General features: G+C 38.3%; 1 protein-coding gene across 1 annotated transcript in view; it reads right to left on the reverse strand.

Moving 5' to 3' along the window:
• LOC124551145 (peroxidase-like) overlaps positions 1 to 15,207 on the reverse strand; it is a 200,029-nt gene that overhangs the window by 36,053 nt on the left and 148,769 nt on the right. The window contains exons 6-8 of the mRNA XM_047126109.1: positions 14,945 to 15,135; positions 14,677 to 14,872; positions 7,123 to 7,320 (exon numbers count right to left, since the gene is read on the reverse strand). Of these exons, the coding sequence (XP_046982065.1) occupies positions 7,123 to 7,320; positions 14,677 to 14,872; positions 14,945 to 15,135 (585 nt within the window). The remainder of the gene's footprint in view (positions 1 to 7,122; positions 7,321 to 14,676; positions 14,873 to 14,944; positions 15,136 to 15,207) is intronic.

Raw genomic sequence — 15,207 nt, forward strand, 5'->3', positions numbered from 1 at the left:
TGTCCTATTAACTGATCCCTTCCTTTAATCAAGTTATGCCACAAATTTCTTTTCTCCCCAGTCAAATCAGTGTCTTCTCATTAGTTACTTAATCTACCCATCTAATCTTCAACATTCTTCTGTTGTGCCATCTTTCTAAAACTTCTTTTCTATTCTTTTATGAACTGTTTATGATCCAAATATCACCTCTGTAAAAGGCTATATTCCACATAAATACCTTCAGAAATGACTTCTTCCTAACATCTAAATTTATGTTCCATGTTAACAAATTATTATTTTCCTTTTTGCAAATTTTTTCTTGCTATAGCCAGTCAGAATTTTGTATCCACTCTCTTTGACGATTGTCAGTTATTTTCCTGCACAAATAATATACCTCATCTACTGCTTTTTGTGTCTCATTTCCTAGCCAAATTCCCTCAGTACTGCCTGACATAATTTGAATGTATTCCAGTAGCCTTTTCTTACTTCTGTGGATGCTCATCTTAAATCCTCTATTCAATGCACTACCCATTCCATTAAACTGTTCTTACGAGTTCTTTGCCATCTCTGATGAAATTGCAGAGTCACTGACACATCTCAGAATTTTTATTTCTTCTTGAAGAACTTTAAATGCGTTTCCAAATATCTTCTTGGTTTCCTTTACTGCTAGCTCAATGTATAGATTGAATAACATCAGGGATAGGCTACAACCCTGTCTGATCCCCTTCTGAACTACTATTTGCCTTTCATGTCCTTTGACTTTTATAACAGCAGTTTGGTTTCCACACAAATTGCAAATAAACTTTTGGTCTCTGTGTTTTATCCCCGCTACCATCAAAATTTCAAAGAAGATATTCCAGCCAACATTGCCATAATCTATAATTAATGAAAGTTTCTTCAACCTATTTCCTAATATAAATAATGGTATCAGTATTGCCTCATGTGTTAGTACATTTCTCCATAACCCAAAGTGATCTTCCTTGAGGTCAGCTTCTATCAGTTTTTTCCATTTTTCTGTAAATAAAGTGTGTCAGTATTTTGTAACCATCACTTATCAAACTGATGGATTGATAATTTTATCACCTGCCAGCACCTGCTTTCTTAGAACTAGAATTATTACATTCTTCATGTAGTCAATGTTTATTTTGCCCATCTCATGTATCTTGTACACTAAATGGAGTAGTTCCGTTGTGTCTGATTCTTCCGGAATCCTAGTAACTTTGCATGAATGTTGTCTACACCATTTTTCTTGGTGTGTTTCAGTGCTATCAAAAGACACACACAATAGAGGATAAAACTTTGCTAGTTTTTGGAAGAAATCCTTTCATTAGTTAGAGGACAAACACACACACACACACACACACACACACACACACACACACACACACACACACACACACACACACACACACACACACCTGTGCACCTACACTGTGCCAGCTGGACACAGTAGAGGGAGAAAGAGGAGGGAACCAGGAGAAGGGATTGGGGCTGGGTAAATAGCAGCCTGGAGGGGGACAGCAGGCATGCAGGACAGGAATGTGGAAAGGAGAGGTGGCAGGTGTACAGGCTCTGCATGTAACAGATGGGTGCTGGAACTGGTGAGGTGTAGTGCATCATAAAGATGATGTCAAAGCATGGGTGGGACTGGGTGACAGGATAGACAAAGGGGCTGTGTGGGAGCAATCCACAGCAACAAATTGCTCCTTTATTGACTGGCCACCTAAGGTCGGAATATCTGCAACCTAGCCGAGATCCTCCCCTCTCAAAAAGTGGTATTCTGTTATCCACTCAACATACACAACATCCTAGTCCATTGCTATGTGACTCCCACTCTGATATTCTTGCCACATGGTTCATATCTGTGGAGGAGATCGTAGTGCAAGACCTGCCCATTTCAACCACCCAGGAAACCTTATTACAGTCCTGTCATAGGCTTATCCTCCCATCAGAGACAGGGCCTCCTACGAAAGCAGCCGTGTACCAGCCCCACTGCAATCACAGCAAAGGATTTCATGTGGGCACGTCCACCAACCCACTGTCAACCGGAATGGCCACTGCCAAACTGTGGCTGAGAACAAAGTTGACCACGCTGTGGCAAAATGCTATGCTGAGTACACCACGAGTACTCATGCCATCTGGATCATCCCCTCCAGCACCAGATTTTCTGAACTATGCAGCAGGGAGTTATAATTGCAACACATTCTTCACTCCCATAATCCTCCTAGCCTTAATATCCACTAACCCACTGTCTCCATACCCCTTACCAAAGAGTTTTCCCTTCTCCCTCCTCTGTCCTGTCACTGTCACCTTCTCCTAATCCATGCCTCCATGCCATATGCCATCTTCAAGTACTGCACCCCATCCCCTGTGATACCCATGTGTCACATGCCTAGCCTGTGCACCTGCCACCCCTCCCTCCTGCTTTTGTGTCCTGCATACCTGCTGTTTCTCTCCAAGACGCTAGCTACCCACCTCCAGCCCCTCCTTCTGCTTCTTTCAACTTCCGTCTCTGCTCTAACCACCCCCCTTCCCCCCCTATCGCAATATAAGCCCATGCAAGTGTGTGTTTCTCTGTGTGTGATCTTTGGGTGTGTATTTGTACTATAATTCACCAAAGGAATTCTTCCAAAATCTAACAGAGTTTTAGTTCCCTTTTGTGTGTCTGTTGATGACTCAATGCTAATGCTGTTTGGTGAGTCTTTCCACAGAATCATGTCACCCACCTCATATTCATTTATTTGTTCTCTCATTTCTACAATATTGCCTTCAGGTTTATTTCCTTACACCTTTCAGCTTGCCCTTCTTTGCTTACCACTCGGCTTGCCATATGAATCCATGATATTCATACAGCTGTTTCTCTTTTCTCCAAAGGTCTCTTCAATTTTCTTACAGGTGGCATTTATCATTCCCCTAGTTATGCAAATTTCTACAGTCTTCCATTTGTCTTCTAGCCATTCCTGTTTAGTCATTTAGTGCACTCCGTAAATCTAATTTTTTTGACATCTGTAGTTCATTTCACCTGCTTCATTTACTGAATTTTCATATTTTCCCCAGTCTTCAATTGAATTCAATATCTCATTTGTTATCCAAACATCTCTACAATGCCTACCTTTTTACTTATTTGATCCTGTGCCATGTTCACTATTTCATCACGTAAAGCTACCCATTCATCTTCTATTATACTCTTTTCCACTACTTCAGCCAAATGTTGCCTAATGCTCCCTCTGAAGCTCTTAGAAACCTCTTTCTTTCAATTTATCCAGTTCCTGCCTCCTTAATTTCTGCAGTTTTTTCAGTTTAACCTGCAGTTCATAACCAATAAATTACGTCTGGCGTCCATATCTGCCCATGGAAACGTTTTGTAGTTTAAAATATACTTTCAAAATCTCTATCTTACCATTATATAATCTATCTAAAATTTTCCATTTTTCCTTTGGTTTTGGAATTTGGTATTTTTAGTGTGTAGTACATGACTTTTGTCTTTTTGATTAAATACTGAAGAATTTTGCTATATTGTTTGTGGTGTGTTTTGAAGTTCAAATGTTCAAAGTGTGTGAATTTCTAAGGGACCAAACTGCTGAGGTCATCGGTCCCTAGACTTACACACTATTAAAACTAACTTGCGCTAAGAACAACACACACACCCACGCTCGAGGGAGGACTCAAACCTCCGGTAGGAGGGTCTGCGCAATATGTGATGTGGCGCCTCAAACAGCACGGTCACTCTATGTGGTCTATTTTGAAGCATTCATTAGACCTATCCCTCTGCATTTAATAAAGCTCTCTCTTGCTAATATAAGTTACTTTGGTTCCAGATGTTTCTTGTCATTTTTCTTAGCTTCTGCAGTAATTTGATTTTTTTTTGTAAAACAAAAGTGCAATAAAGATGTAAGAATATTTTACAGAAAAAAATTAAATTTGTCATTGACTGTATGTCATAGGTGTACTACTTCTCATTACTCACCTTGTTAATTCTATCTCAAAAGTGTAACTGAGTCAACTTGTACCATTCTCTGAAATTTTATTTTTCCTTTTTTAGTTAAACCTGATAGATGGGGATGCTTTATTGCTGCCATTTGACCATCACGATCAGACGAACCATTTATTATGGGGCTCATATCTATTTCATTAAAGAGAGACAGATTTAAAAATCATTGAAGTACCATATCCTTCAGTCCTGTGAGGTCAAAATGAAGATGGACATCAGAAACTGTAGGTGCCCTCAATCAGGACTATCTGAGATGAAGTCAGTATTGAAATCTCCATGCATTACTTCACGGGTATTTAGACCAAGTATTACTAGTAACCTTCCTGCTTGCTTAATGATGTTTAAGATGTTTCCTGCCAGGGACTATAGACAGTCAGAACTGCTGTCTTGTGTGTTAACCAGTCTATTACTGAAGGACAGCACTCAAGGACCTGTTCAATTCAGTACTCACTTATCTATGGCCTAGTGCATTATTACACATTTTTATACGCTGAGGTGACAAAAGTTATGGGGTATCTTTTAACATCATGTTGGACCTCCTGTTTGTATCGTGTAGCACAGCAGCTGGACATGGCATGGACTTATAATGCTGTAGAAAGTCCCCTGCAGAAATATTGAGACTGCTGCCTCTATAGCTGTTCATAAATGAGGAAGTGTTTCCCATGCAGGATTTTGTGCAAAACCTGACCTCTCAATTATGTCCCATAAATGGGATTCATGTCAGGTGATCTGGGTGACCAAATCGTTCACTCAAACTGTCCAGAATGTTCCTCAAACCAATCATGAACAACTATGACCCAGTGACACGTCACACTGTCATCCATAAAAATTCCATTGTTATTTATAAACATGATGGTCATGAATGGCTACAGATGGTCTCCAGTTAGCTGAACATAACCATTTCCAGTCAATCATCAGTTCACTTGGACCAGAGGACCCAGTCCATTACATGTAAACACAGCTACTACCAGCTTGCACCAGTGCTCTGTTGGCAACTTAGGTCTATGGCTTTGTGGTGTCTGTGTCAGACTTGAACTCTACCATCAGCACTTACCAACTGAAATCAGGACTCATCTGACCAGGCAACTGTTTTCCAATCATATAGGGTCCAACTGATATGGTCATAAGCTCAGGAGAGGTGCTGCAGGCGAAGTTGTGCTGTCAGCAAAGGCACTCGTGTTGGTTGTCTGCTGCCATAGCCCATAAATGCCAAATTTCACCACACTGTCCTAACATATACATTCATTGTACATCCCACATTGAATTCTGCAGGTATTTCATACAGCATTAATTGTCTATTAGCACTGACAACTCTACACAAACACCACTGCTCTCATCGTTAAGTTAAGGCCATTGGCCATGGCATTGTCTGTGGCGAGAGGTAATGCATGAAATTTGGTGTTCTCAGCACACTGTAGATCTCAGGATATTTAAGTCTCTAGTGATTTCCAAAATGGAATGTCCAATGCATCTAGCTTCAACTGCTATTCCACATTCTAAATCTGATAATTGCTGTTGTGTGGCCATAATCTCAACAGAAACATTTCACATGAATCTCCTGAGTACAAATGTCAGTTCCACCACTGTGCTGCCATTTTATACCTTGTCTATTTCATACTACTGCCATCTGTATATGTGCATATCACTAGCCCGTGACTTTTGTCACCTCAGTGTATATTGACTCTCACCCATTTCCCATTACATTTCTACAATAAAGTGATACTAACTTGTACATACCTAGGAGTGTCTGTTTGACTGATTTGACATCCAAATGATGTTTTCTTATGGTTACCACATCTGTGGAAATTTCTGTAGGTTATTCAATAACCAGTATTATTATGAGAAGCTTATTTTCCTTTTTTTAAAATTTGATATGTTTTGATGAAACATTCTAAATCTATCATGACTGTTTCTCTTTGTATTGTCCAAACTGCTGTTGTTTTGTTTTTGCAATGATTGTTGCAACTGTGTCTGAAGCTATTTCACTGCTGTTTCTTTCAGAAACAGTTATCCAGAAAAAGACTTAGTGAAAAAATTGGATATCATTTAAGAATACATTCAATAATATTTTCTACTGTTTTTCAACATATTTTTCATCTAGTGAGTTGCCTAAAAAAAAAAAGAATAAAAAAAACCACTGTCCCTGAAAACTCACCAGTTCACTTACTGAACACCGGACATAAGAATGAGACACAGCATAATTTAAAAAATTTGTTTCTGGGTCAGAGAGGAGCTAAGTATGCTGCTGCAAACATTTTAAGCCTTCTTACCAGTGAGTATAAGTACTTAAAAAATGGTGAATTCCTTTTAAAAACGTATTATGCCAATTTATCTTGAAACACTTATTCCATTCTGTTGAGGAATTTGTGTATGAGAACTTACCAAAGAAAAGATACAGCTAAATAATATCATAGTTGCAAATGTTAATACAAGAATTTTATGTAGATCATGTTATAGGCATTCAAACGCCATGTCGTGTGTGTGTGTTTTTTTTATTTTTATTTTTATTTTACGTTGAATCTCTGAACTGATTATCATGTAGTATAACATCTATGCCTAAACTGTTTTGAAAATTTCACTACTGAAAAGTGGAGATAATAATTTGTCAAATGTTGATTTAAGTATTTTATGCAGATCATGTTCTTTTCATTCAGACATTTTTATTGTATATAGTATCACTTAATTGATTTCCTCTACTATGATGACAACTATGGCCATCAAACTGTTCTGAACATGTCCTATTTGAAGAGGAAAGATAATCATTTATTATTTTCTTTCTAGTACTGTAGTATCCATTGAGCAGTAAAATGTAACTGAATTATCTAAATATGTGTAATCATTATCTTGATGTGGTCCACACCCATGGCAAATTCATCCCTGTATAAATGCAGGGGACATCAAGAAATAAGTAAATAGATTCAGGTATAGTCCCTCCTGTGTAGGGTGTGTCCATGCAAAAGGTGATGCATTAATTGCACCCATATGTGAACATAATTGTGGATCCAACTTTGATCATTTGAGTATTTTAAACTATGAGTAACATAAACATCAAGAGAAAAAGGAAAAAAAGAAAGGACATTTAGAATAATTAAGTGGGAGAAGAGAGAGTAGATACTGCTCTGACAGATATAACATTTATAAATAACACTTACTTATTAACCGTGGCAGGAAATCCGTGTAAGCTATGTGTTGATACTCAGCAATAACAATCCTCCGAGCCTCTTGGTACAGCCTCTCATCATCCCAGTGTGGGTTCACAGCAGACAACTGGTCAGCCACTCGGTTGTGTTCTCGCACAAACAAAATTGTCTCCAAGGCCACGAGTGGGTTCTGGTTCACACGGTCATCACCTGGACAAACAGTTCCACCCTAGAAGTTAGTCACTGTAGTTTGTGGCCACATGTAATTATATTCTGTCTAAAGAAACTAATTTTGTCACACAAACTCTCTCTCTCTCTCTAACTCTCTCTCTCTCTCTCTCTCACACACACACACACACACACACACACACACACACGCACACAATGCCTCTGTTTTTCTGTGATCTTTCCTATTACAACTATATCATATTCTGTAAAACATCCAAATGTGATAGAACAAAACATACATAATTTTCAGAATCAGCTTTGCAAGTTGATTGTAGAGCACATATATTTGAGAAATCATCTGTTAAAAAGTTTAAATGTGGATGTTTGTGATATCTGAGTATTGCATGATTGGTTTTGCTTTTGTATCTTACAATCCCTCTTTGTTCAACTGTTCTTCCAAGTCCTCTGCAATTTCTGACAGAATTACGATGTAATCAGCAAGCCTCAATTTTTTATGTTGTCTCTGTAAAGTTTAATTACCTTTTCATGGTTTTCTTTGGTTTCTTTCACAGCCTGATCAATATATGGATTAAATAATCTTGGTGATAGGGTACAGCACTGTTCCACTCCCTTCTCAACTACTTTCATATTCTTCACCTCTTATAACTGCAGTTTGGTTTATGTACAAGTTGTGGGTAACCTTTTGTATCTTGTATTCTATCTTTGCTACTTCCAGAATTTCAAAATGTGTACACTGGGCATGTGGATTTACTGTATGATTAAATGATGATGGCATCCTCTTGGGTAAAATATTCCGGAGGTAAAATAGTCCCCCATTCGGATCTCTGGGCAGGGATTACTCAGGAGGATGTCGTTATCAGGAGAAAGAAAACTTGCATTCTACGGATAGGAGCATGGAATGTCAGACCCCTTAATCAGGCAGATAGGTTAGAAAATTTAAAAAGGGAAATGGATAGGTTAAAGTTAGATATAGTGGAAATTAGTGAAGTTTGGTGGCAGGAGGAACAAGACTTTTGGTCAGGTGAATACAGGGTTATAAATACAAAATCAAATAGGGGTAATGGAGTAGGTTTAATAATGAATAGGAAAATAGGAGCACAGGTAAGCAACTACAAACAGCATAATGAATGCATTATTGTGGCCAAGATAGACATGAAGCCCATGCCTACTACAGTAGTACAAGTTTATATGCCAACTAGCTCTTCAGATGATGAAGAAATTGATGAAATGTATGATGAGATAAAAGAAATTATTCAGGTAGGGAAGGGAGATGAAAATTTAATAGTGATGGGTGACTGGAATTCAACAGTAGGAAAAGGAAGAGAAGGAAACATAGTAGGATAATATGGATTAGGGCTAAGAAATGAAAGAGGAAGCTGCCTGGTAGAATTTTGCACAGAGCATAACTTAATCATAGCTAACACTTGGTTCAAGAATCATGAAAGAAGGTTGTATACATGGAAGAACCCTGGAGATACTAGAAGGTTTCAGATAGATTATATAATGGTAAGACAGAGATTTAGGAACCAGATTTTAAATTGTAAGACATTTCTAGGGGCAGATGTGGATTCTGACCACAATCTACTGGTTATGAACTGTAGATTAAAACTGAAGAAACTGCAAAAAGGTGGGAATTTATGGAGATGGGACCTGGATAAACTGAAAGAACCAGAGGTTGTACAGAGTTTCAGGGAGAGCATAAGGGAACAATTGACAGGAATGGGGGAAAGAAATACAGTAGAAGAAGAATGGGTAGCTTTGAGGGATGAAATAATGAAGGCAGCAGAGGATCAATAGGTAAAAAGACGAGGGCTAGTAGAAACCCTTGGGTAACAGAAGAGATACTGAATTTAATTGATGAAAGGAGAAAATACAAAAATGCAGTAAGTGAAGCAGGCAAAAAGGAAACGTCTCAAAAATGAGATCGACAGGAAGTGCAAAATGTATAAGCAGGGATGGCTAGAGGACAAATGTAAGGATTTAGAGGCTTATCTCACGAGGGGTAAGATAGATACTGCCTACAGGCAAATTAAAGAGACCTTTGGAGAAAAGAGAACCACTTGCATGAATATCAAGAGCTCAGATGGAAACCCAGTTCTAAGCAAAGAAGGGAAAGCAGAAAGGTGGAAGGAGTATATAGAGGGTCTATACAGGAGCAATGTTCTTGAGGACAATAGTATGGAAATGGAAGAGGATGTAGATGAAGATGAAATGGGAGATAAGATACTGCGTGAGTAGACAACATTCCATTGGAACTACTGACAGCCTTGGCGGAGCCAGTCCTGACAAAACTCTACCATCTGGTGAGCAAGATGTATGAGACAGGCGAAATTATCTCAGTCTTCAAGAAGAATATAATAATTCCAATTCCAAAGAAAGCAGGTGTTGATAGATGTGAAAATTACCTAACTATCAGTTTAATAAATCACAGCTGCAAAATACTACTGCGAATTCTTTACAGACGAATGGAAAAACTGGTAGAAACCAACCTCGGGGAAGATCAGTTTGGATTCCCTAGAAATGTTGGAATATGTGAGGCAATACTGACCCTACAACTTATCTTAGAAGAAAGATTAAGGAAAGACAAAGCTACATTTCTAGCGTTTGTAGACTTAGAGAAAGCTTTTGACAATGTTGATTGGAATACTCTCTTTCAAATTCTGAAGGTGGCAGGGGTAAAATATAGGGAGCGAAAGGCTATTTACAATTTGTTCAGAAAGCAGATGGCAGTTATAAGAGTCGAGGGACATGAAAGGGAAGCAGTGGTTGGGAAGGGAGTGAGACAGGGTTGTAGCCTCTCCCCGATGTTATTCAATCTGTATATTGAGAAAGCAGTAAAGGAAACAAAAGAAAAGTTTGGAGTAGGCATTAAAATCCATGGAGAAGAAACAAAAACGTTGAGGTTCGCCGATGATGTTGTATTTCTGTCAGAGACAGCAAAGGACTTGGAAGAACAGTTGAACAGAATGGGCAGTGTCTTGAAAGGAGGGTATAAGATGAACATCAACAAAAGCAAAATGAGGATAATGGAATGTAGCCGAATTAAGTTTGGTGATGCTGAGGGAATTGGATTAGGAAATGAGACACTTTAAGTAGTAAAGGAGTTTTGCTATTTGGGGAGCAAAATAACTGATGATGGTCGAAGTAGAGAGGATATAAAATGTAGACTGGCAATGACAAGGAAAGCATTTCTGAAGAAGAGAAATTTGTTAACATCAAGTACTGATTTAAGTGTCAGGAAGTCAATTCTCAAAGTATTTGTATGGAGTGTAGCCATGTATGGAAGTGAAACATGGATGATAAATAGTTTAGATGAGAAGAGAATAGAAGCTTTTGAAATGTGGTGCTACAGAAGAATGCTGAAGATTAGATGGGTAGATCACATAACTAATGAGGAGGTATTGAATAGAATTGGGGAGAAGAGGAATTTGTGGCACAACTTGACTAGAAGAAGGGATCGGTTGGTAGGACATGTTCTGAGGCAACAAGGGATCACCAATTTAGTACTGGAGGACAGTATGGAGGGTAAAAATTGTAGAGGCAGACCAAGAGATGAATACACTAAGCAGAGTCAGAAGGATGTAGGCTGCAGTAGGTATTGGGAGATGAAGAAGCTTGCACAGGATAGAGAAGCATGGAGAGCTGCATCAAACCAGTCTCTGGACTGAAGACCACAACAACAACATGTGAGTGTAATAATATGCAATGATTTTTAAGGTGAAACATCAATAAATAGAAGTAGTTTTGATTTAGCCTGTGCCTACATAAAGTCTGGATCCAAAGGAAGTATGGAGAAGGTGTATTTTAATTCGTGGAGTCTAGTGCCAAGTCATAGTAACGATTTTGTACCACGTGAATTGAGATATCCACGGCCGTTAAGAATTAGTGAAGTTCTAAAGTGTTGCTGTTGTTGTTGTTGTTGTTGTTGTTGTGGTATTCAGTCTGAAGGCTGGTCTGATGCAGCTCTACAAGATACCCTATCCTATGCAAGCACTTCATATCTGAGTGACTATTGCAACCTACGTCTCTCTGAATCTGCTTACTGTATTCATCTCTTGGTCTCCCTCTACAGTTTTTACCCCAAATGCTTCCCTCCAGTACTAAATTGGTGATCCCTTGATGTCTCAGAATGTGTCCTCCCAACTGATACCTTCTTTTTATCAGGTCGTACCACAAATTTCTCTTCTTCCCAATTCTATTCAGTACCCCCTCATTAGGTATGTGATCTACACATCTAATCTTCAGCATTATTCTGCAGCATGCATTTCAAAAGCTTCTATTCTTTTCTTGTCTAAATTATTTATCATCCATGTTTCACTTCCATACATGGCTACACTCCATACAAATACTTTCAGAAAGGACTTCCTGACTCTTAAATCTATACTCAATGTAAATAAATTTCTCTTATTCAGAAATGGTTTTCTTGTCAGTGCCAGTCTACATTTTATTCCCTCCCTACCTTGACCATCATCAGTTACCTTGCTTCCCAAATAGCAAAGCTCATTTACTACTTTAAGTGTCTCATTTCCTAATCTAATTCCCTCAGCATCAATTTAATTATAGTGCATTTCATTATCCCATTTTGCTTTTGTTGGTGTTGAGTGTACACTATTTCTCAAAAGTATCCAGACACCTATGAGTGGATATTAATATGGAGTCTGTCCTTCCTGGGCCTTTATGGTGGCTTCAACTCTGTTGGGGACTCTTTTAATGAGAGGTGTCAGAATGTTTGTGGAGAAATGGCTACCCATTCTTCCCCAACACCCAAAATCAGAGAAGATAGCAATGTTAGACACTGGGCTCTGGAGTTAAGTGGATGTTATAATTCATCCCAAAAGTGTTCCATTGATTTCAGATAATGACTCTAAGGAGGTCAGTCCATTACAGGAATGTTATTGCATTCAAACCATTGCCTCACACATGCCGCTTTATGACACGGTGCATTGTGCTGCTGGTACAAACAGGTGCCATGTCCGAACTCTTCCAGTATTGTACAAATGTATGTAATGCTGAAAATTGTGCTTACATACTTCCACATCCAGCATTCTCTCAAGTGGAATAAAGGTACCACACATTAACTACAAAAAACAGCCACATACTGTAACAATACTTCCTCGATACTTCACTGTTGACACTACACGTGATGGCACATAATGTTCTCTGAGCACTCATGAAACCTGACCCTTGCAATGGAATGCCACAGGGCTCAGCAAAATTCATAATTCTAAGTCATCTGTTTCTGGATATCCTCTGTCCAGTAGCCCTGCTATTTACACCACTTCATGCATCGGTTTGCATTGGATACAGTTCCAGTCCATCAGTACATAAGGTTTGGCTGGTGTTGGTTTAGCTGTGACTGTCCCTTTGCATTTACACTCCACAACCACATTTACAACAGTTTTAACCTGTTCATTGCATTCAAGTCTCACTTTATTACCTGTTAACTACACCTTGATGCCTCAGGAAGTGTCATTATCAACCTATGTTTCTCTTAGTCAAGTTGTATCATGAGACCCTTTTTGGTCCAGTTTGATCTGGTGCCTCTACCTGAGTTGTCCAATGTAGTCATCTGACCTTCAGAATCCTTCTGTAATGACATGTTTCAAAAGCTTCTCATCTAATCTTATCTGTACTGTACATTGTTCATGTTTCATTTGTATGTACACCTATGTTCGAGACAAACAGTTGGAGACAAGACTGCTCAACACTTTAATTCACATTTGATATTCAAATACTTCTCTTTTTCATAAAAAAGTTTTCTTACTGTTGCCAGTTTGCATTTTATGTCCTCTTTATGTCTACTGTTGTCAGTTACCTTGCTGCCCAAATAATGAAACTCATCTAATACTGTCAGCATCTTATTTCCTAACTTAACTCCTCTAGCATCACCAGGTTTAATACATCTACATTCTGTTACTCTTGTCATGTTTTTTATATATGTTTATTTTTATATCCTCAGCAAATCACAGTTTGGTTTCCAGAAGAGCTGCTTTACTGAGAATGCTGTTTACATATTCACTCACCAAATTTTACAATAATTAAATAATAAGACAGCACCAGCTGGTAATTTATGTGACCTGTCAAAGGCATATGACTGTGAATCAAAATATTCTTTTAAATAAATTGAAGTTTTATGGGACTGAATGTATAGCCAACCAATGGATAATATCATATCTAACCAAAAGAATGCAGAAAGTTATACTTAGTAATTCAAACAATGTAGTCTGGGAATGTAATTCTGACTAGGGAGAACCCTTGTATGGGGTTCTCCAAGATTCACTATTGTTCCCCATATATGTAACCAATCTTCTGTCTAATATACAACGAGGAGAATTAGTACTTTTTGCAGATAATGCTAGTATTGTATTCAGTCCAAGCATACATACAGAAACAAAAGAAATGCTAAAAAATGTTCTTAAAAGTATCATTGACTGATTTTCTGTAAGTGGTCTCACCCTCAATTTTATAAGGGTACTGCATCAATGATGAGTGTAACACATGGTGAGGAAATAAGAAATAGGGTGGAAACTTAAAAATTCTAAAGTGTTCATATTGATTAGAATTTAAACTGGAAAAGGCACATATTGGAACTTGTAAAACAACATATATCAGCTACACTTGCACTTAGAATCACTGCAGATCTTGGGGAAAGACAAATAAGTAAGATGACATAGTTTGCATATTTTTGTTCTGTAATTTTCTGGAGTAACTCATCTTTGAGAAAGGAAGTCTTCATTGCTCAAAAATGTGCTGTGGTGCACATCCACAATAATTTTGTAGACATCTGTTTAAGGAGTTGGGCATTCTAGCTGCTACTTCCCAGTATATTTATTGTCACATGAAGTTTGTTGTAAATAATCCACTACAGTTCAAAAGGAACAATGAAGTACATAATTACAATACCTAAAAAAATGACATTCATTAATCCATATTAAATTGTCTTTAGCACAAAAAGGAATGCACAATGCTCCAACAAAAACTTTTTACCACCTAATCAGTGGCATAAAAAGTCTGACGGACAGCAAAGTAATATTTGAGATCAAATTGAAAAGGTTTCTCCTTGAAGAGTCCTTCTGTTCTGTAGAAGAATTCCTGTTATTGTTATGTATAAAAGGTGGTCATTAGGAGTTACTAACTCACATCTGTGTGTCCTATATATTCAGTTTGCAGCCACATTTATTAATTTTAAATGTGAAAGTAAAACGACTCATTCCACACCATTATGAGATATCATACAAAATGACCTGTGGGACATTAAACTAGCTAACTATAGCTGTCTGTCAGTTCAGTTGATCCAGGAAAGTCCCTTGCTTTCTATGACAGAAGAATTTTAGGTAATTACATATGAACTGAAGTTAGAAATGATGCCATCCTCACCAGCAAGAAAGCATGTTTCATCAGAGGGCACACTGCAAGAGGCTACTGAGTCGCTGACCTGGGGCAACACTTTTCTGCCATCAGCAAGGACCCGTGTTGTAAGTCGCCCTCCACTGAACTCCCTTATTCTAGATGCATGCCTCTCATCAGATCCGTACATGAAAGAAGCATCTAGATAGTGGCTTGCAGAGCTAACCTGAAATACAAAGTGACAGTTAGTAACTAGATCTAATAGCAAGTGAAGCTGTGCACGTGGAGCCATACGTACTGATTGTGCAGGGCCCAAGTATCCTCCCATTGTGTAGGTCTTCATTGTCCTCACGACACTCATACACTTGACTCCTTTTTCTGTGTAAAACTCATCATCCTCTGGTATTTTAACTGGGTAGCAGCCAACACTGATGTCTTTACATGGGAGGGGAGTGGCATTATGTGAGCAGCACATTATGTGCTGTCCATCTGAAATATACAGCATAGTGTCACCAGGAAGATACAGTGATCTTTTTTATAATTTAATGAACAAAGCACAGC

This window comes from Schistocerca americana, chromosome 9 (genome assembly GCF_021461395.2).
Source record: "Schistocerca americana isolate TAMUIC-IGC-003095 chromosome 9, iqSchAmer2.1, whole genome shotgun sequence".
Classification (NCBI taxonomy): Eukaryota; Metazoa; Arthropoda; class Insecta; order Orthoptera; family Acrididae; genus Schistocerca; species Schistocerca americana.